The sequence below is a fragment of the Aulonocara sp. 'chitande type north' Nkhata Bay genome, linkage group LG17, assembly GCF_057382095.1.
Source record: "Aulonocara sp. 'chitande type north' Nkhata Bay isolate Kocher_YH1m ecotype deep benthic linkage group LG17, A_spYH_male_GT1.1, whole genome shotgun sequence".
NCBI classification, from domain to species: Eukaryota; Metazoa; Chordata; class Actinopteri; order Cichliformes; family Cichlidae; genus Aulonocara; species Aulonocara sp. 'chitande type north' Nkhata Bay.
Genome location: NC_141360.1, coordinates 28,019,827 through 28,039,535, shown reverse-complemented (window position 1 = coordinate 28,039,535; position 19,709 = coordinate 28,019,827). Strand labels below are relative to the sequence as shown.

Sequence of the window (19,709 nt, the reverse complement as noted above, 5' to 3'; positions counted from 1 at the left end):
CCATTTATTTTGCAACACTGGCCATTCATGCTTCATTCATTAGTTTATCACATGGTATTAGTCAGACAAAAATGTCCCAATTATCCGGTCGCTCCGAGTATTTTTCCTGACATTCAAGAGTTTCTTGTGGAAAACAAGCCGAGCATTTAAGGAGACTGTGGAGAGAGACACAAGACGCTGCTTCTTGCTGTTCTTGTAAGTATGGTCTTGTTTTTAAAGGAGTTAGATTTGCCTTTTAAGATTTGTCTTCATTTGTCACTGTTACCGAGAGCTGTGTGCTACTTTCGTTACCTCTTATGCATAATAAATGTGGTCCAGAAAGTTGAATTTGTTCATCTGGATACAGCGTTCTCAGCATCAGGATTAACAGAATCAATTTTCTGGGATTTGCTTACCTGGATTATTGAGCATGTCTCAAAATAAATCAGTTGAGTGCGGCTTCACCCTAGAATCTGTCAGCACTGTGTGAGCATGTTATAATCCTAAAGAACTTGTAACAAGCTTGAAATTTATTCAGTTACTATCAAAGCTACAAAAACTTCTCCTTTAACGACAGTATTCATGTCTTTCATGGAGTATCTTCTCATTTCCAGCACCAAATACAGCCTGCTCCTTTCAAAAGTGAGAACATGTTGTTCTAGTAGGGATACAGCACCCTTCGGTGGCACACAAGGACATGGTGATCTCGTTCCTCTGGGCTGTGGTCACTTATGTGCCCCTTCTGTGGTTTGTGAGGGTGACTGAAGGGATGCCTGACCCCGCTCAGAGGGACCTGCTGATGCGTCAGGAGGCATCCAGGCAAACGGGAGGACAAGTGGTGCTGACAGCGGCCGAGCAGAAGCTGGACGCTTACCTCCATCGATTGAAGGAGCAAGAGATGTCTGCCACACCTTTTCCTCCTGCTTTGCATTTCTTCAAAGCAAAACCTCTCATTGAAAAGAGCCCAGTCTTCAAACTGCTGCAAAAGATGCCTAAAGGTGATGTTAAAGCTTTGTCTGGCCTACTGCATCAGTCCACCAGAAACAGATGCAGGAGCTTAGAAGGTCAAGGGGACCCAACCAAACCTAATGCTGTTATTGTTTATTTTGGCATTCAAAGGTCATGGTCATTGTGACCTCAGGTTAATCCTAAATGTGGACTCAAGGATAAAGTGATTAGATTTTGGCAGAGAAAGAACAAAAAGGTAAAGCACTGCAGCAATTCTCAAAAGTCATATTTCTGGTCCCCTTTACGTCACAGCTGTGCAGCACGCCCAGGCTGCTTTCTCTGATATTTCATATACTGTAGTGTGCTGTAAAAGCTGTATGTATTAGCAATGGAGAGAAAAAAAAATGATTTGGGGAAAAAATTAAGAGGAATGCAGATGTGGTGCTTGATGTCTAATCCACTAGATGTTTTCAGAAAAGCAAAGATGAGCAGACAGAGACTGAAAAATATTAAACAAAATCCCTAGAAACTGTGAGGTTGTTTAGTTTTTCTTAGATTTATCAGGTGTGGGAGGCCTTTAATATTCCTGAACCCTAGGGCCTGTCTTACAAGTCATCAATGATTACTTTCAGTATTTGCCTAAGTTTGAGGTTACATCTTGCTGTTTGGGTGACAGGCGCAGCCCTCCACATCCACAGCTCCTCTCTGGTCAGTGTTGAGTGGCTGGTGAAAAACGTCACCTACAGACCTAACTGCTACATCTGCTTCACTTGGGACAACTCTGTCCGCTTCCAGTTCTCAGCTCGCCAGCCCTTCCCACGCTGGGACTGCTTCTACTGGCAACTGCTCGAGACCTTGAGAGCCAAAATAGGAGATCCTACTGGCTTTGATAACAGGTTAGTTAACCTCTAACCCTCTCTTGAACATGTAAAGTCAAGCTGTAGTGGGAGAACTTAACACTGAAAGGTCGTTTTTGGGTGGTTTACAGTTTAATGCAGCACCTCACTCTGGTCACCGAGGATCCAGATGGTCAATACCCAAGCCAAGACGTTGTGTGGGGGAAGTTTGAGAAAGCCTTCATCGCATCTGCGGGCTTAGTCACCCATGCTCCAGTCCTGAAGGATTATTTTTATAAAGGCCTAGAGGAGCTTCACCGCGACAACATCCTGTATCTGGAACTGAGGAGCGGTCTCTCAAGGGTTTGTTTGTTTGTTTACACCTGATCCTTGCAGCGTCAGCCTGTGCTAAACAGCTACAGCAGCAGTATATCCGACATTTCTGCTTTTCTAACTGAAACCTTTCTGTGTTGCAGACATACGAGCTCGATGGAACTATTCACGATAAGTTCTGGACTCTGAAAACATTTCAAGAGGTTACAAAGAAATTTATTGGAGACCATCCAGACTTTCTCGGGGCTCGTATCATAATTTCTGTCCACAGGTAAAATATATCGTAGAGAGGGCTTCTCTCAAATTACACTCCATTTCAAGTGACAACCAAGGCTGTCTAAGCACTCCACAAATTATTAGCTTCATTGTGGAAAAGTTCACAGAGCCTATGTATGCCTTTTCTGTGTCTTGTTTTCCTCCCTTGACCCCCAATCTGGGCTGCCTGTCCCTGAGCCTGGTCCTGCCAGGGGTATCTTCCTGTTAAAGAGTTTTTCCTTCCTATTGTCACCCAGTGATTGCTACGGAAGAGGATTAGGGCCACTGGGAGAAAAAAAAGTGGGCATGACTTTTTTTTTCCTTCTTAAAGTCAGAATTCTGACTTTTTTCTCAGAGTTCTGGAAAAGAAGAAAAAAAAAAAGACGTGCCCACCTTTTTTTCCCAGTGGCCCTAATCCTCTTTCGTATATAACTCATAGAGGCTCAATTGATTGTTGGGGGTGTCTCTATATTATTTCAGGGTCTTCATCTTACAAAATAAAGAACCTGGAGGCAGGCTGTTGTCATTTGGTGCTAGATAAAGAAAAGTGAATTGAACTAAATACAGGGATAAATGTTTGGTATTGTAAAAGCTTTATCCCGCTAGAACTGTTGAAGCTGGGTTAAGAAAAGACGATCAGTGAGCAGCAGTATGGCTTCACCCTGAGAAAGAGCACTACGGACGCTTGGAGTGTTGATGCAGAAGTGCAGGCTGAAGGTCAGCTTCACTGTTTCTTTGTGGGTGTAAAGAAAGCAGATGATGAGTGCCAAGAGAGGACCTGTGACACTGTATGTGGAACTCAGGAGTGACAGATATTCAAGGTTGGAGAGAGATTGCATCGGCGGTCTGCTCTGAACCCCTTCTTGTTTGCAGTGGTGAAGGACAGGTTAACGTAAGGTCAGGCATGTTTCCAGATGACATTGTGCTCTGTTTTGACAGTAGGGAACAGTTTGAAGAGACCCTGGAGAGGTGCAGGTATGCACTGCAAAGAAGAGGAATGAAAGTCAGTGAGACAGGTGGAAGGCGGACAAGGCATAGATGTAGTGAAGGTGGATTAGTTCATATACCTGAAGTCAGCTATGCTATTAGAGGTTTAAAAGAGTGTGAGAAGAATAGAAGCAATAGTGAAAGAGAAGCAGGAGACAGGAAACCAAGCTGAAGGAGGCAATTTTCATTGGGAGTGACGAGGATGGCAAAGATTAAAGTACATTAGAGGGACAGCTCAGTGGTTTAGAGACAAAGTTAGGTTAGGCTGAGATGACTTGGACGTGTGCAGAGGAGTGGATATATTAGACAAAGGATGTTGAACTTGGAGCTCCCAGGCCATAGCTGGTGTGACAAAAGAAGATGCTAAGGCAGATTTACAAACCTGGACTTGGTGGCATGCTGTTGGATTACACGTAAAAAAAAAAATAAAGTATCAAAAGTGCAGGCTTTTTAGGTCCACAGTGATCTGTAGTTACATGGTTCATTTCCTCTTCAGCCCAGAGGATGGCACATTTGTGATTTCCAAAAAAAGCTCAGATTATCCAGACTGCAGCACAGTTTTTACACCCCTTTAGCCCATCTAAAATTAGCATGGGCTCAAAGAAGGCAGCTGTGTTTATGGATGTTGTTCATAAATGTTTTCTTTTTCTTGTATCATAGACTTTTGGATCAGTGGAAGCAGTGATGAGTGTTGTTGATGCACTACCCCCAGAGAGACAAGGATAGGCTTTCGGCCTTATCCGTTGTATACAGAGATTTCTCTGGATTCTCTGAATCTTTTAATAATATTTACACATTTTTTATTTTTTTTTCAACTGGAATATTTGATCATTTAGTCTTTCACTAGTCTTTTTTTTTCAAGTGGTGAACCCCTCCCCTTTCCTTTTTAACTAGTGAGATAAGGAGCTATGAGTCTTTTTAGAGACAGTTATGCTACTAATTACCCTCATGAGTTGTGAGACAGCACACTCTTTTATGTGCATATGTTTTACCATTATGTAACTTGTCCAGAGTTTTTTTTTGGACCCTGTCTCGTGGAAGGAAGTTGAAAATTAGCTTTTATTTTGCAACATAATGTTTTCTTTGAAATATTGTGTGTGTGTGTGTTTTTTTTAACCGTCTTCAGTTAAATGTAAAGAATTCAGTGGTTTTCAAGTAACTCCACTGGAAATGTAGTTTTACTTAACCCTTTCATGCATGAATTATGACAACCTCAATCAGGATTTTTTTTTAAGTATTTTTATTCATCTTTAGGCATGAAAAGATGAATAATTTATTAGATAATAGCCTTGTAACCAATGTATGTACCTCCAAATTACTTCCCACCACTTACTTCCAACCGCTGGCAGCACATTTCTCATGTTAAATAAAATGGGGGCAAGATGTTGTGATCTCCAAGCTCTACTTTAAGTCGAACTGTGTTTCAGTTTGGAAAATAATTAAATGATAATTCAATATATTATCTCGAATCATTCGGCTTCCTGTTTTCTTGCAAAGGAAGCAGCGACAAAGTCCAGTTATGAACAGGACAGTCCATTCATTTGATAAATCCAAACACATGAAAAAGGGACGTATAATGATTTCTGCAGCTGTGATGGAGTCCTGTTAAATCCTGATGTTGTGTTAATCCGACAGAAAGCACGTTACAATTTAGGGATGAAAAGTTTGGGAGCAATCTGAAGTCACTGAGACAAGTTTGATAGCATGACTGATATCCTAACATCTGTGAAGTTGATTTTGAATTTATTTATTTTTTTAGCTCTGCTGGCAGCAGACTGAAATATACATATTAAACTTTGAACAGATACTCAGGGGCTCCAAAAGGATTAAACCTGATTCCTGATTTGGTGATACGCTGACTTTGTTTTTTCAATATAGCACCAACTGCCACAAAATTTTATTAAGACATTCATTTTTAGGTCAAATTTTACTTTAAAGTAACCATTTAATTTAATCTTAAAATGTGCATGTGTCTTAATTTTACTGGTTTAGATTCAGCATGTGCCTCAAAGTACCACTAGAGTAAGCGGCTATGACCATCTACTTGTAAGTTCCCCGTTTATTTTCCTGGACAGTTCTGTTAGGAAAACCTGCGCTTAAATGCTGATAAGGTTTATCACCTGTTTTCAACATTGGAAACCGATTTTTCTCAGGCAGGCATCTTAACTTCTATATCTTGATGTAAAATTAAACATTTTGTTGTTTGTGAGTCTTAGAAAGTACTGTCATCTATGTGTGTTGTTCCTTTCTTCAGAGCTTTGAGTATATCTGAGGTCAAAGCTGCTGTAAAAGAGGCCATTCAGCTGCAAAAGGACTTCCCAGATGTCGTTGCAGGATTTGACATGGTAAGAAGTGACCCGTGTACTTTAGCCTCAACTTCTTATAAGCTCTGAGTCCAGAGATCATTTATCTGCTTATTGGGGACCATGTGGTGTGGAATTTACATGTCTGTCTGACTTTTCTGCTCTTCTTGTATTGTGCCTACAATCCTAAGAAATTCAAGTTAACTCCTAATTCACCTTAGATATGAGCATGAATGGCTTTCTGTCTCTCTTCATACGACTGACTGTCAGCTCTTGCAGGGTGTACCCTAGCGTAGCATTACTAGTTAACCTTATGGTTTGCAGGTTGGACGGGAGGACAGCGGGAAGAGTCTTTGGTTCTTCAGAGAGGCCCTCTCTCTGCCAGCTGAACTTGGTGTCAGATTGCCGTACTTCTTTCATGCAGGGGAGACAGGTGGGGGGATCAAAAAGCATAAAGCTCATTATACCATGAGTAAGATTTGAAAAATTATTTTGAAATGTACTGTACGCTGTATTTGTATCTATGTGTACAGATGACGAAGGCACAGACACAGATCAAAATATTCTTGATGCCCTTCTATTCAACACCATGCGCATTGGCCACGGCTACGCTTTAGCGCACCATCCGCTTGCCAAAGAACTTTCTAGGAAAAGAAATGTGGCTGTGGAGCTTTGTCCCATCTCAAACCAGGTAAGCTCATTACATGACAGTCTAAGGAGCTTGGAAAGAAAAGCGTCTGGACTTCTTTAAGTTGTTTGAAGACGTTTCACCTCTCATCCGAGAAGCTTCTTCAGTTCTAAGGGTCAAATGGTGGAGAGTCCCAGATTTAAAACCAGTGGGAGTTTCCCCCCAAAGAGGGAACAAAGGACCCCCTGATGATCCTCGACCTAATTCCTGAGCCAAGGTGTGAAAACGGGTGTGGGTCCCAAGAGCCAGGGTTTCAGGTGAGCTCATTGTGAAACCTGGCCCCACCCTATCATGTGGTTTCCTGAGGCGGTGGTTTATGACACCAACTGTCTGCCATATATAATCCAGTTTTGAGATCCCTTCCCAGGCGCCTGGGCCATCTGACCTCAGCAAACCACATGATAGGGTGGGGCCAGGTTTCACAATGAGCTCATCCGAAACCCTGGCTCTTGGGACCCACACCCGTTTTCACATCTTGACTCATGTGATTAGGTCGAGGATCATCAGGGGGTCCTTTGTTCCCTCTTTGGGGGGAAACTCCCACAGGGTTTAAATCTGGGACTCTCCACCATTTGACCCTTAGAACTGAAGAAGCTTCTCGGATGAGAGGTGAAACGTCTTCAAGCAACTTAAAGAAGTCCAGACGCTTTTCTTTCCAAGCTCCTTAGACTACGATGACCTGGATGACTGAGAACCTTCACAGAAATATTTGGATGACACAACCTCCGACCCACAGCTTGACTGTGTTGCGCTGAATACCTTTAAAGCTACCAGAGCAGAAGACACTGCTGTGATTTGTAGCTTCTTCGTGATGTAGGATTAACACTATAAAACAATCTAACTTTAAGAAGAGACCACCTTTAATGTTATGGGCAATGCAAAGTGATATACCTGTAGAAGGCTGTGAAAAAGCATTTGCCCCCTTTTTGCATATTTGTCACACTTTTAAATATTAGACAAAAATAACCTAAGTAAATTCTAAATATCTTTTCAATGATGATTTCATTTATTAAGAGAAAAGTTATCCAATTGCCCCGAAACCTAATAACTTGTGTCTCCTTTGGCACCAAGAACTGCAATCAAGTGTTTGCGATAACTGACAAGAGTGTTTTTACATGGCTGTGGAGGAATGTTGGCTCACTCTTCTTTGCAGAATTGCTTTAACTCAGCCACACTGGAGGGTTTATGATCATGCCAAAGCCCCTCAATCGTATTAAGTCCGGACTTTGACTAGGCCACTCCAAATCCTTCACATTGGGGTTTTTTTTTTTTGTTGACATTTAGACGTGGACTTGCTCGTTTTCTCTTTGGAAGTCTCCCATGGATGCACAGTCTCTTTCTTAGCGTGACCTGACCTTAACTGAGGAGAGTGAGGTCTGCAGTTCTTTAGATGTTGTTCTGGGTTCTTTTGTGGCCTCCAGGATGAGTCATCAGTATGGTCTTTGGTAGTAGTTTTGTAGCACTTTCTGAAATATGGTTAAAAACAACTCATCTCATACGTAGGTTGATAAACTTTCCAAGTCAAGAACAAATGTAAAACTAAGAAAAATTTTAACTTGTCATAAAAATCTTTAATTTATAAATGATATCTTGCTACCAAAGACAAAAGGTAATACCGGTGTCAAACATTAAGCCTGATTAAATTGAAATTTAAACTGCAACCACTAAAAGTCAGCTGGTACAATGGCAAGAAATGTCGATTAAATTAACATGATTTAAAATTGTAAGATTATCTAAATCTATCAGGTGTTTTTGAAGAAGCTTAAATGCCTAAAAGTCAGGAATTGAGGACATTATTTTAAATAAAAGTGAACAGAAATATACACGTCACATTAATGACCTGTTAGCACTGCCATCGTAAAATACACACAGTATGTACATGTGTTTATACATAACTTACCTGAGTTTGTTTCACCTCTGACCTGCAGGTGCTGAAGCTGGTTTCAGACCTGAGGAACCACCCTGCTACTGTGCTGATGTCAGAGGGTCACCCGATGGTCATCAGTGCCGATGACCCGTCCCTGTTTGGCACCACAGGCCTCTCCTATGACTTCTATCAAGCATTCGTGGGCATCGGAGGGTTGAAAGCAAACCTGGGCACGCTCAAAGAACTGGCTGCAAACTCCATCACGTCAGAATAATTTCACTTTATTTCTTTCATTCATGTTTTAACGTTAAGCCTTCAAAGAAAACAAGATGGGCTCAAAATGTGGTGGCCAACAGCTGATGCCAGTTTTCATCATACTATCTTTGAATGAGTATGAATTAAATTATACAAGTGAATGAATTTCAGTCCAACATACACTCAATGATTCTCACCTCTCAATAAACATGAAGAACAATTCTCAGGAATGCACTGGAAATATATCAAATCAAAGGTTTATTTATTTAAATAAAGTACATTTCATCTGACCAGATTCCATTAAATTTAACATTTTCCTTAGAAAATGTAGATATAATTAGTTAAAGTCAGCATTACGAGCATACCAGTTTTTAAGTGCACGAGGATGACTAAACTCATGCTATCAGTAACAGTATCCTCCAATATGATGTTCAGCACTATGCTAACACAGAGTTACTCATGTTTAGTAAAATTTAAAAGTAAAAAATTGAGCCAAGCGTTCAGATAATGTCCTTATTTATTTGTCAGGACAACAATAATATTCATGTTGGAATTGCATTTTTGAAGCAACTTATAAATCTCTCCAAGATGATTTTCACATTAAAAAAAACATGAATGTTTATATTATTTTAAGAAAACCTTTGGTTTTAAGCCCTGTTGCAGTATGTTTCTTCTCATTAAATATTTCTTCTTCTGCCTGCAGGTATAGCTCACTCCCAGCTCATCTGAAGGATTCAGGTCGTGCCATGTGGCTGAAAAAGTGGGACGCCTTCATTTCTGCCAACTCATAACAGCCGAGTGATATTAGATCCTGACTGACTTGAATGAATGACTGAATGTTTGTAATATCACTAAAGGTAAATATTCATAGGCCTTTAGCAGACTTTATTTTAAAAAAAAAAAGATTAAGGCTATTGGAGTCTCTGTTAACAGTAAGACTAACAGTTTGACGGGATTGGCAGGTTGGTACTGTAAGTGTCTTAGTAGCTTTTTCACCCCTTGAGCGATCACGAAGAAGCTTTACAAGAGACCAGCTGACAGTGGGGGGGGGGGGGGGGGAGGTTTGGTCAAGTTTGTCATGCACAGCTAGTCTTTTGTCTTCATAATACCAAACATGTACAGGGGAACTGTTCACAAGGAAATTTCTCTATTCAAAACAAACAAGAAAAATAAAATGTTTCTTTGTAGTTGATGCACATACATCTAATTTAAATACAAAAAGTAGAAGAAAAAAAGTTTCACTTTTTCAGTGACTCACTTCAGAAACCTTGTTTCTTTTTTAAATAATGATGTAACGAAAGACAACTAACGATCTTTCTTTGACACGAGGTTCACTTTTTGTGCAATAAACAGCTCATTATCTTCTGAGACCTGCCCAGCAGTCTCTTAGTGGTCTTTGATGAGATTTTGTATATTCCAGCTCTGACCGGTGCACTGCTGGACGACGAGTTGGTAAAAGCCAACGTCATCCTTCGCAATTTCTAGACATCGCTTTGTTTTTCTGTTCTGGATCGGTCCTCCCTGCAAATAAACACATTTTATTGTCTCCTTTTCTTCTCCAGACATTTGTGACTGGCTTCCATGTGACCTCAGATTAGGCTGATTTTTTTTTTTTTTTTTTTTTTTTATTTATACAATAACGTCACCATATTTGCAAGGCTCAGCAGGGTGGTGGTTCGAGCCCTGGCTGCTCCAGTCTGCATGCCAAAGTATCCTTAGGGAAGGTACAGAACCAACCCCAAATGGTTCTCGAATACATCCATCAGTGTGAATGTTAGATAGAAAGCACTTAAGCATAGAAAAAGTGCTGTGTGACTGGGTGAATGAGGCATGTTGTATAAAGTACTTTGAGTGCTCAGGCAGAGTAGAAAAGTGCTACATAAACACAAGGTTATTTGCCTTGTAAATTTACCTTCATGCTTTGAAAATTGTCTGCAGTACAGGCCCTCAAAGTCTAATACTTGGTTGAAATTAGGGGTTTTTCCCCCAATGTTTATATTTCGTAAGAATATCCAATAACCAACTAAGATTTTCAGGACTGAAAAACATATTTAAGCTAAGTTAACAGACTACCATCAAATTAATTTTACATCAACTGCAAAAACTTCTCTATTGATCATCAGTATCATTGAATATGATGATCCATACATCCACTGGACTGGATGTATGGATGTGTCTGCTCCGAGACACCCAGACCTCTCTGCCCTGAGGCCTCCTCCATTTACCAGTAATCTGCTATAATCTCGTGATATTTAGTTGACTCCAACAAATGCGTCTCATCAAATTTAGATGCCTCACAGCACTGTAGGCATTCTTAATCAATATTATACAGACTTGTTTTATTTCTCAGAGGGTGAAGTTTTGTTTTTTTTTTGTTTGTTTTTTTAATGTGTTTGGGAGCAACTGAGGACCACAATGAACATGTTAAAAAAAACTGCAAAACATCACCTACTAGGTGATCAAGTTTCATTAGTTGAGCTTATGCCTAGTGTAGCATAAGCTCAACAGTCCTTTGGCTGGACAAGCTTAAAAGCTTTTAAAAAAAAAAATCAGCTGATTCAGAGTGGGTCGGGTGGCAACTTCCCTCAGGTTTGACTGAGTCTATATTTAAAAACTGAAATATTTACCTGTTTAAAATCCCACAGCATGTGAAAGTCTTTCTGTTTGGCTATTTTGCAGTCATACAGCCCCGGGTAGAGACCACTGAAAGGGTCCACTAGACAGCGGTTGCTGTTGTACTTATGAGATTTGATCCCGCCAATGTAGAGTTGTCCATCAGAGCGATAAAAACAGTGCTAAATCAAAGAACAACAATTACCTACAAAAACAAAATCACCACCTGTTTGTAAGCATTGAATATCTAAACATACTTGAGTCGAATAGAAGTGGCATCCATACAAGATGGGTGTGTTTCCTGGCATCGGGCCTTGGTCAACACAGAGTTCTGGCTTCAGATCATTTATCATCTGCCAACAAAAGCACAAATAAACTGGAGCAGCTTTCATTAGAAAGAGCACAATGTGTATCCAGCAGACAAATCCAGACGCTATTATGGTGCAGAAACACATTTTAGTTAACTGATATAAAAATAAAAAAGATGCAAACTGAAACGACATTATGAGTTTGCAAAACTAACAAAAAGTATTTGTCAGTGAGGCCAAATTCACAAACCAAACAAGGATTAAGAGGCAAATTATAACATGAAGTATTGTGTTTGTATTGTAATATCTTTTCTAAACTACAATAAAAATACTCCCAACACTGTATTTCCTTTAAGTAAATGAGTAAATTGACTCTGGAACAAAAACAAAACTCTAACTTTAAATTAATTCTCAATTAGAAAAGATGGGAAAGGGGAGTTTGCTAATACTGCAATGTCACTGTACCAAGATTCAGTGCAATTAAATATTAGCAGAAGCACCACCAAGAGGGAGTTCCTTGAGAGCATTCATGGAAAGTTTGCTTTACAGATGCTCTCACTATGAAACACACCCTGCATAAAAACGAAGTAAGAGTACATAATATTCTCCAGTGAATGAATCTATTGTAACCGTAAGACACCTTGATGTATCCCCAGGAAAGTCTTCAAATAAAAAAATAATATGATAAGCGTAAAAAAAACAAAAGCTGCTTAAAGGTTCTTTGCTGCTGGTGACGTCTGCCCATGTTGTGTGCTGATCTTCATTGTGTAATAGGGACTAACATGTGTGTGAATTTGAACTTGCTGCTGCATCTTGTAAGCATTTTATGTCACATATGACTCCTTAGAGGCCAGCGCATAAGCCTGAGTCCTTTTATAAAGCCAACAAAGCTGACTTGACAAGGCAGAGAAGCTTGCCTTGCATCATCCTCAATTAAATATTAACTAAAAATTTACTTTGTAATGTTAAATAATTTATTTATGGCTAAAACTACCACCACAGATCATGATTAATAGTGTGCTGGAACCATTTTAGACTATCTATGTAGCATTTTCATTGCTATGAAGTTAGTATTATTAGCAAGCGACCTCAATCACAGACTGTATAAAAAAGATGGATTTTGCTTCTGAGTCTGAAAACTGGCTCCTTCACTCTGTGACCTCAGTAAACACGTTTATGGTCTCAGTCACAAGTTTCAAGCCCTGTTTACTTTACTGTTACCACCCTAACACAAAGATGGCAATAACAAAACTGCTCATGTCGAGGTTTTTTAACAGAACCTCGCAACCATCACAATAACTACATCCATCTTTTATATACAGTCTAGGGAAGGTATGACAAAAGAGTTTGTATCTAAACTACTTTTGGCTTCTGTTGTCAAATTTGGCCACATATTTGATGGACTCCCTAATACAACCCTGGAGACGACGTGTCTCTCCAGCTGAGACAAACCAGCGAAAACAAATGTGTTAACCACTACGCCACTGGAGGCCCAGCTAACCTCAACCACTCACGACAATATGTTGCACAGTCTATCACTAGCAAAATAGCTAAAAGAAGACAGTCCTGGTCAGTTCTTTTGCTACAATCCAACATAGCAAGTAAGTGGCTAAATTTGACTCACAAATATTGTTATCTGTTTTTTTTTTTGGGGGGGTGATGTTATGGGGCAGCAGAAAAGAGGCCTTTAAGCCTGTGATTTAGGATAATAAACATCACATAAATCACACCAATTTGTTTTTGCAGAGAATCCATCATACAACCGTTACATTTAAAAAAAAAAAAAAAGAAAAGAAAAAGTCCACATGTAGGACATTGGAGGCAACCTCAGAACTTGGGGAAGGTCTCATTTTGAAATTTTTAAAGCTGTAATACATTTATAGGGGGGGAAACCCCTTGAAAAGCATTAAAAACATTCCACAGAGAGGCCCTTTAAATTAATTAATTAATTATTAATGAGAATTAAAGAGTTAAAAAGACTTTATGGTCACACTTTAATATCCAACCTCTCATATGTATTCCGACAAAACAGTTATTTTTGACTTACAGCTCCATAACTGAGCAGGTCATGCAGGGGGTCCAGCTTGGGGTAAACATTGTCTAAATACCACTTAAAGGGCTTACAATTAAGCCTCTCTCTGAGCTTCTTTCTCTCCGACACATCTCCGATGTCTATCCCATGGTTCTGTAGGAAAAACAATAGGACCACAGAGACATGTTTGAGTGCGCACACCATTACTCAACCTGCAGAGCACACAACTGTGCAATTTAGATCTTAAATGCAACTCGGAAAGTGCCCTCTCTTCTAACCTCAAGGGGAAGATTCCAAGCAATGTTGACATTGTATTTGTATTCATCTAGCCACACCTCTGCTACCCTCAGTGCATTACGCTTCATCATGACACTCAAGTCTGGGAGGTAAGGCTTTACTGCTCGTTCAATGTGGGCAATTTTAGAGCAAGGCACAACTTCAATGCTTCCTCCACACAGCCACACCTGTGAAAACATATAAAAGTAGGTTTGGAGGCTTTTAATGCAACTAATATAAAAAGGATTACCCATTAAAACTGATCACAAATATAACCAAATAAAGTTACATTGGAGTCAGTATTTGTATAAGACTTTAAATCCAAGTGGTATTATTACAAAGTGGAAGCATTTAGGAACCATAACGTTGCAAACCACCTAAAGCCACAGAGCCTGGTTGCAAAAAGAAGTGTGTAAAGGCACATATGGTGGGGCTAAATAAAAGGTAGGTAGACTAACATATTTCAAATCTCCAAGTCTCCAGTAGGACTTGATCCAGTCAGTACTTACCCGGATGCCCAGCTCCACATTTTCCCCACCGTATATTTTCATTCCACCATCAAGGCTTCCAATCTCTCCGAAGAACTTGTGATCAGCCACAAGTATCCCCATGACTGAGGGGCTCCTGGTGACACCGTTTAACAAAGGAAAAACTGAATAAGCAAAAAATCTTACCATACAGCACTCAAACTAAGAGAGCAAAGCAAACCTAATTATAAAGAATTATGACCGCAAAGCCTGAAACACCAAAGCAACCAAGGATTGAAAAAAAAACAAAAGATGTGTGATCAAGGGTGTTCTGCTTTCATTCTAGCAGCAAAAACCTTAAATCTGCTCTTTGTGCAACCTATAGACACCCACATGGGTGCTGTGTTACACTCTGCAGATTGCTTAATGCGAAAGATTTTGTCAGCAACTATCCTTGAATATTTGTTTTGGCAACACTGGCTCCATGTATACAGTCTTCATAGCTTTCTAAGCCGTGGTTCAGCGGAGAGTCTGAAACGTCCACACTGTGTTGTCCTGACATGCTGGGAGTTCATGCGTAAAATGTGATGTCTTTAAATGTGACTCTTACTTGCCAGGCTGCGTCTCATCATCCAAGGCATACCACTCAGGTCTGAAGGACTCGTACATGCACCACATTGCCCAGTCAAAGCCATGAGATGCAGTATTGTAGGAACTCAGTGTCAGGTCATCGTAGTTGACCTTGTCAAAAACAGGCGTCAGTATAACGGTCCGGTCCTCCTTAATCCGAGCCAGTAAAGGCTCTGCCCTAGACACGCACAAACAGTTTTAAAAGAAACATGAGGGCCAATTACAGGATTATCACCACAGCTCTGAAAAGAGTCACTCAGATCTTAAACCAACCATTGGACGTGGACTTCTATGTGAGCGTCTAAGATTGCAATCACCTCTCCCTCAGCTGCCTTCCAGCCCGACAGTCTGGCCTGGGTGAGGCCCAGCTGCTCAGAGTGCCGCACTTTCTTCACCAGGCCTGGACGCTCCTCATGGATAAAGCTGATGTAATCATCCAGCTTCTCCATTAAGTCCTCTGCAGAAAATAAAGAACTGTTTCAGCAATATGAGCTGCAGATTAAATCTACTCATGCCTCTAACAATCACTTTTTTTCTGATCGTTAATAAAAACAATTCAAAGACTGTTTCACAAATCAGCTGATAGATTTGGCACTTCTTTGAATATAAAACAAGATTTTTTTTTTATTTGCCATACTCATAGTAATTAAAAATAACATACAGAGTACTATCCCTGTAAAAGCCACTCTGCTACTCCGAGTACTCCACACACGTGGTCGTGTTTATTTAGGATTATCAGTGGACAGCAACATCGCAATTACACATTACACTCCCTGATATATGTTTTCAGTTCCAACCCACAAACGCAAGCAACCGTGTCCAATTTCAGTGCAGCCTTTGCTACTCAAACTACATCTCATATTTTACACTGATGTCTTTTATTGCCTGTAATAAAAGGATGTAGTTTCTGCCATCATTTGCATTATAAACTAAAGCTGCGGTGAGCGCCTTCCTTTCTCGCTTGGTTTCAGATTTGTCAGATATCTGAGTACCGTCCCTGTGTACATAGGATATCCACCACAGTCTGAAAATGATATGAAAATTATTTTGGAAGCATGCTGACTCACCGTTGCTGCTGTGATCGTCCACCAGGATGATTTCTTGCAGCAGCCGAGCTGGTGTCTTGTCCACGATGCTGCGTATGGCTCTTTTAATGATTGAAAGAGCTTCATCCAAATAGATTAACACAACACTGATGGTCGGCAGATCCTTCGGATAATTTTTCACAGCACACCTGTGAGCAGAAAAATAGCAGGCAGCCTGAAGAAGTAATAAATTAAATGTTTTTAAGTTGAAATTGTATCCTTTAGAGTTCACTCCACATTACAAAGTTGTCTACTGGATTGACATCTGGCGACTGTGGAGGCCATTTCAACTTATTTTCATGTTAAAGAAACCAGCATACAGGATCTGATGGTGTGTTATGCTGCTGGAAGCATCCATCAGAAGACGGGTACGCTGTGATCATGAAGAGATGGACACGGTCAGCATCAATAGTGAAGTTGCCTCTGTTGTTTAAATTTTAATAATGTTGATGAAAGGCATGCTTTCTTGTTCTTGATGCAAAATTCATTCAAATATTGTCTTCTGGTGTTGTAGCCCATCTGCCTCAAGGTTTAACATGCTCTGCTTTCAAAGATGCTCTTCTGCATACTTTGGTTGTAGCAAGTGGTTATTTGAGTTACCGTTTCCTTGCTTTCCACTCAAAATAGCCTCACCTTTTACCCAAACAAAGGATTTTCTCCCAGATAACTGGCGCTCACTGGGTATTTTCTCTTTTTCTGACCATTCTCTGAAAACCCAAGAGATGGTCATTTAAGGAAATCACAGAAGATCAGCAGTTTCTGAGATACTTAGACCAACAAACATGCCACAGCCAACATCAGTTAAATCACCTTTTTTCCTCAGGGTCAAGATTAATTGCAGAAGATAATCTTGACCGTGTATACATGCCTTAATGACTGACCGATTACATATCTGCATTAGCAATCATGTACCTAATAATGTGGCCATTGAGTGTGTATATGTACTAAATTCATATGCATTCATGCTAAGACAACAAAGACAATAAAATGTCATTGTTGCTGATCGATCTCAAAAACACACACAAAGCAGCTCGGTGTGTGTTTTTAGATTTCCTTTCGGATTCGTGTGTTGCACTCACCTCGGAGGCCTGGTGTCGGGAATCTCTCTGTTGAGGGGCAGCCTGTCACTGAGGAAGGCATTGTATCCATATCTCTGAAACAACTGCTCGGCTTCCTTCTGCTCCTCCTCCGACAGATCGTCACCCCACTTCTTGAATAGATCAGAGTTGGGGTACAGCTTCTTCACCATCTTCCTCTTGTCCTTCACCTCTTCCTTCCTCTCAGCTGCTGGTGCCCTCTTTTCAAGCTTTTTCATTAAACTGACTGCGGACAGAAATGACCACATGGTGTTTGCATTGTCCATCTAATTTGTTTTTTGTCTGTGAAAACCAAGTCAGTAACAGTCAGGTAAGAGCAGTTTGGTACTTTTTAGCAATGTCGACTTAAAAAGCGAAAATAAGTGAGTAGTAAAGCAGGCGGGTATAATAATTGTTACTTTAATTGTTTCGCTTCAGAAATTCTCATGTGTAGCAGATGAGAAACACCTCAGATGAACAGATCTAGCCTTCATTGTTTCTTCACTGAACTCTAAGTACAGACTTTACACATAAGCAGCTGCCAAACTGAGACTTTAACTCACGCAGCCTGTTGATGTCTGTTTCCATCTTTTCCATCCTCTTGACGATTCCCTGACCCCTGATGGAGTCATTGTAATGGACCCTCTGCAGTCTCTCAGAATGAATGTGGACCTCCTTCTTAATAGAGCTGAGGTATAGCAATGCGAAGGCCACAATGAGGACTGTAAGCAAAGCTTTCATCCAGCTTGCTCTCATGCTGGTGCTCCTGTGTATGCTAGGTACACTCCTCTACTTCACAGTGAAAAGAGGTGGAGAAAACATTTCCTCTGCCTTTTACTTCAGGTGTGCTCTCCCTTCCTTTACTCCCCACCCCTTGCTCGAGAGCTGTAATCTGATATCCTGAAATTTACATCATATTCAAAGAAGTGTGTGCATTATTCTCCACTCTGCTGTCTACATTACACCTGAGGTGCAGGTGTGTACTATTAACTGCACTTACCTGGGAGGGTAGAAAAAGAGGAGGACTCTGCAGGTAAGGGGAACAGGGCTGAAAGAGTAGTACTGAATTGCTTGTGGCACTGCAACATTATAGTCCAGCCTGTTTAGTAAAAACACATCGAAAAGGTCAGTATTTAGGGTTTGGTCTGTTTGGCAGCCCATTTTCACCACTGAAAGGAAAAAAACAAAAAAAATTGTCATTAATAATTAGAAATTTCAGGTTATTATAGCAAAAAAATTCAACTTACTAATTAAAATTTGGACACATAAATGGCAAAAAAGATCCCATGTCTTTCCTTTTTCTCCAGTGGTGAAAACAAGCTTCCACGGGTCTGGGTCAGATTTTGGAGAGGGGGTAGGATTTGAGTAATCCGTGTCGTGTTTCACCCGTATCCTGTTATGCCTCTGGCTTGCTGCTGCAAGTTATAAGGAAAAAAATACCAAAAAGCCAGCTAATAAGTGAGTTAAAAAAAATCAAGCAGGAGCAAGTTAGGAATCTAAGGAGTTACAATTTCTTTATGTGTGACCATGATTTATCCAACAATGTCAAAAAATATCACATCCAATAAGAAAAAAAGGATATTTTTATTTCATTATCATTGGCTGCTTTTTCATTCATTTTAAGTGCACTGCAGATTTTGTCCATACACTTGTGCACGTGACTAGCTTCATCGACACACTGCTTCTTTTTATTTTTGGTTTAGTTTTCATCGTTAAAACTGCCACACACAAGAGAATACAAATTATTGTTGTCATAGCAGTATTACAACTGTGCCTTTGAATTCCTGGTATTCAAACTTAAGCCAATACTGCTTCTGTTTGGTTGGTATACTGGATGTTAAAGACTTCTTAATATATTTGGCAAACATTCAGTTCAGTTCAGTTCAGTTCATTTTTATTTCAAACATTTCAAACATGTGCCTTCACAATCATTACAAAATATCATTCCATTATTTGTTTGAAAAGGAGTAGGCTGAAGTATTTACTTATTTGTCCCTACCCCCTCAAGTTTTACCTCTCATTCATTTAATTTTTTTTTTTGTCTTAAATTAAACAAACAACATATGAAACATATGAAACATATGAAGTAAAACAAAACATAACATACATAAATCAAAAACAAGAAATTAGCAAGCCCCACCACAGTATAGTTTCTTTCATATGAAAAATACAGAATGTGTATATTTGCAGATACACAAGTTATGGAAAAACAACAAACCAAAACAAAACAAAAAAACAAAAAAAGAACCGCAACACCATTACCAGCAACATTACCATCCTGGGTTAACCCCGTTTTCTTCATTCTTATACTTATTTAAAATTAGGTTTTTATATTTTACTTTAAACTGTTTTATGTTTTGACTGTCTTTTATTTCTTCTGTTAGACTGTTCCATAATTTAACTCCTGCAATTGAGATAGACATAGTTCTTAAAGTTGTTCTAGCACTTTGTATTTTTAAATTCCATCTCCCTCTTAAGTTATACCCACCTTCTCTTTCTATGAACAATTTACAGATTTCTTTGGGAAGCAATTTATTTCTGACTTTATACATTATTTGCGCTGTTTTAAGCTTCACCAAGTCTTGGAATTTAATAGCTTGCATTTTGACAAAGAGTGCATTTGTATGGTCCCTGTACCCTACATTATTTATTAATCTAATGGCCCTTTTCTGTATTATAGTTATTGTTTGTGTGTTACTTTTGTATGTGTTTCCCCAGACCTCTACACAGTAGCTCATATATGGCAGTAGTAAAGCACAGTATAAAATGTG

At 39.7% G+C, this 19,709-nt stretch overlaps 2 protein-coding genes across 2 annotated transcripts; one reads left to right on the top strand and one right to left on the bottom strand.

Annotated features, from left to right (window-relative positions):
* Nucleotides 1–16: 16 nt before the first annotated feature.
* On the top strand, nucleotides 17–9,511 carry ada2b (adenosine deaminase 2b). Its single transcript, XM_086268676.1, has 10 exons — nucleotides 17–195; nucleotides 594–977; nucleotides 1,604–1,823; nucleotides 1,916–2,126; nucleotides 2,240–2,367; nucleotides 5,593–5,683; nucleotides 5,966–6,074; nucleotides 6,175–6,332; nucleotides 8,258–8,460; nucleotides 9,155–9,511. Exons 2-10 carry the CDS (start codon nucleotides 677–679, stop codon nucleotides 9,240–9,242), a joined length of 1,509 nt encoding a protein of 502 aa, XP_086124802.1. The 5' UTR covers nucleotides 17–195; nucleotides 594–676; the 3' UTR covers nucleotides 9,243–9,511.
* On the bottom strand, nucleotides 8,513–17,996 carry LOC147310230 (putative polypeptide N-acetylgalactosaminyltransferase 8). Its single transcript, XM_086268675.1, has 11 exons — nucleotides 17,502–17,996; nucleotides 16,942–17,185; nucleotides 15,845–16,011; nucleotides 15,051–15,234; nucleotides 14,758–14,955; nucleotides 14,190–14,304; nucleotides 13,683–13,868; nucleotides 13,420–13,557; nucleotides 11,322–11,417; nucleotides 11,079–11,246; nucleotides 8,513–9,972 (listed from the first exon to the last, which is right to left on the bottom strand). Exons 1-11 carry the CDS (start codon nucleotides 17,692–17,694, stop codon nucleotides 9,838–9,840), a joined length of 1,824 nt encoding a protein of 607 aa, XP_086124801.1. The 5' UTR covers nucleotides 17,695–17,996; the 3' UTR covers nucleotides 8,513–9,837.
* Nucleotides 17,997–19,709: the final 1,713 nt, after the last annotated feature.

Bases quoted from the DNA above. Each gene is read 5' to 3' on its own strand.
- LOC147310230 (XM_086268675.1), bottom strand. From the start codon at position 17,694: ATGAGAGCAAGCTGGATGAAAGCTTTGCTTACAGTCCTCATTGTGGCC. The intron at 14,305-14,757 runs GTAAGAGTCACA...CGGTGTCACCAG, and splicing joins GATGAGACGCAGCCTGGCAA to GAGCCCCTCAGTCATGGGGA. The intron at 9,973-11,078 runs GTAAATATTTCA...GTTTATTTGCAG, and splicing joins TGCTGTGGGATTTTAAACAG to GGAGGACCGATCCAGAACAG.
- ada2b (XM_086268676.1), top strand. From the start codon at position 677: ATGGTGATCTCGTTCCTCTGGGCTGTGGTCACTTATGTGCCCCTTCTG. The intron at 5,684-5,965 runs GTAAGAAGTGAC...TATGGTTTGCAG, and splicing joins TCGTTGCAGGATTTGACATG to GTTGGACGGGAGGACAGCGG. The intron at 6,075-6,174 runs GTGGGGGGATCA...CTATGTGTACAG, and splicing joins CTTTCATGCAGGGGAGACAG to ATGACGAAGGCACAGACACA.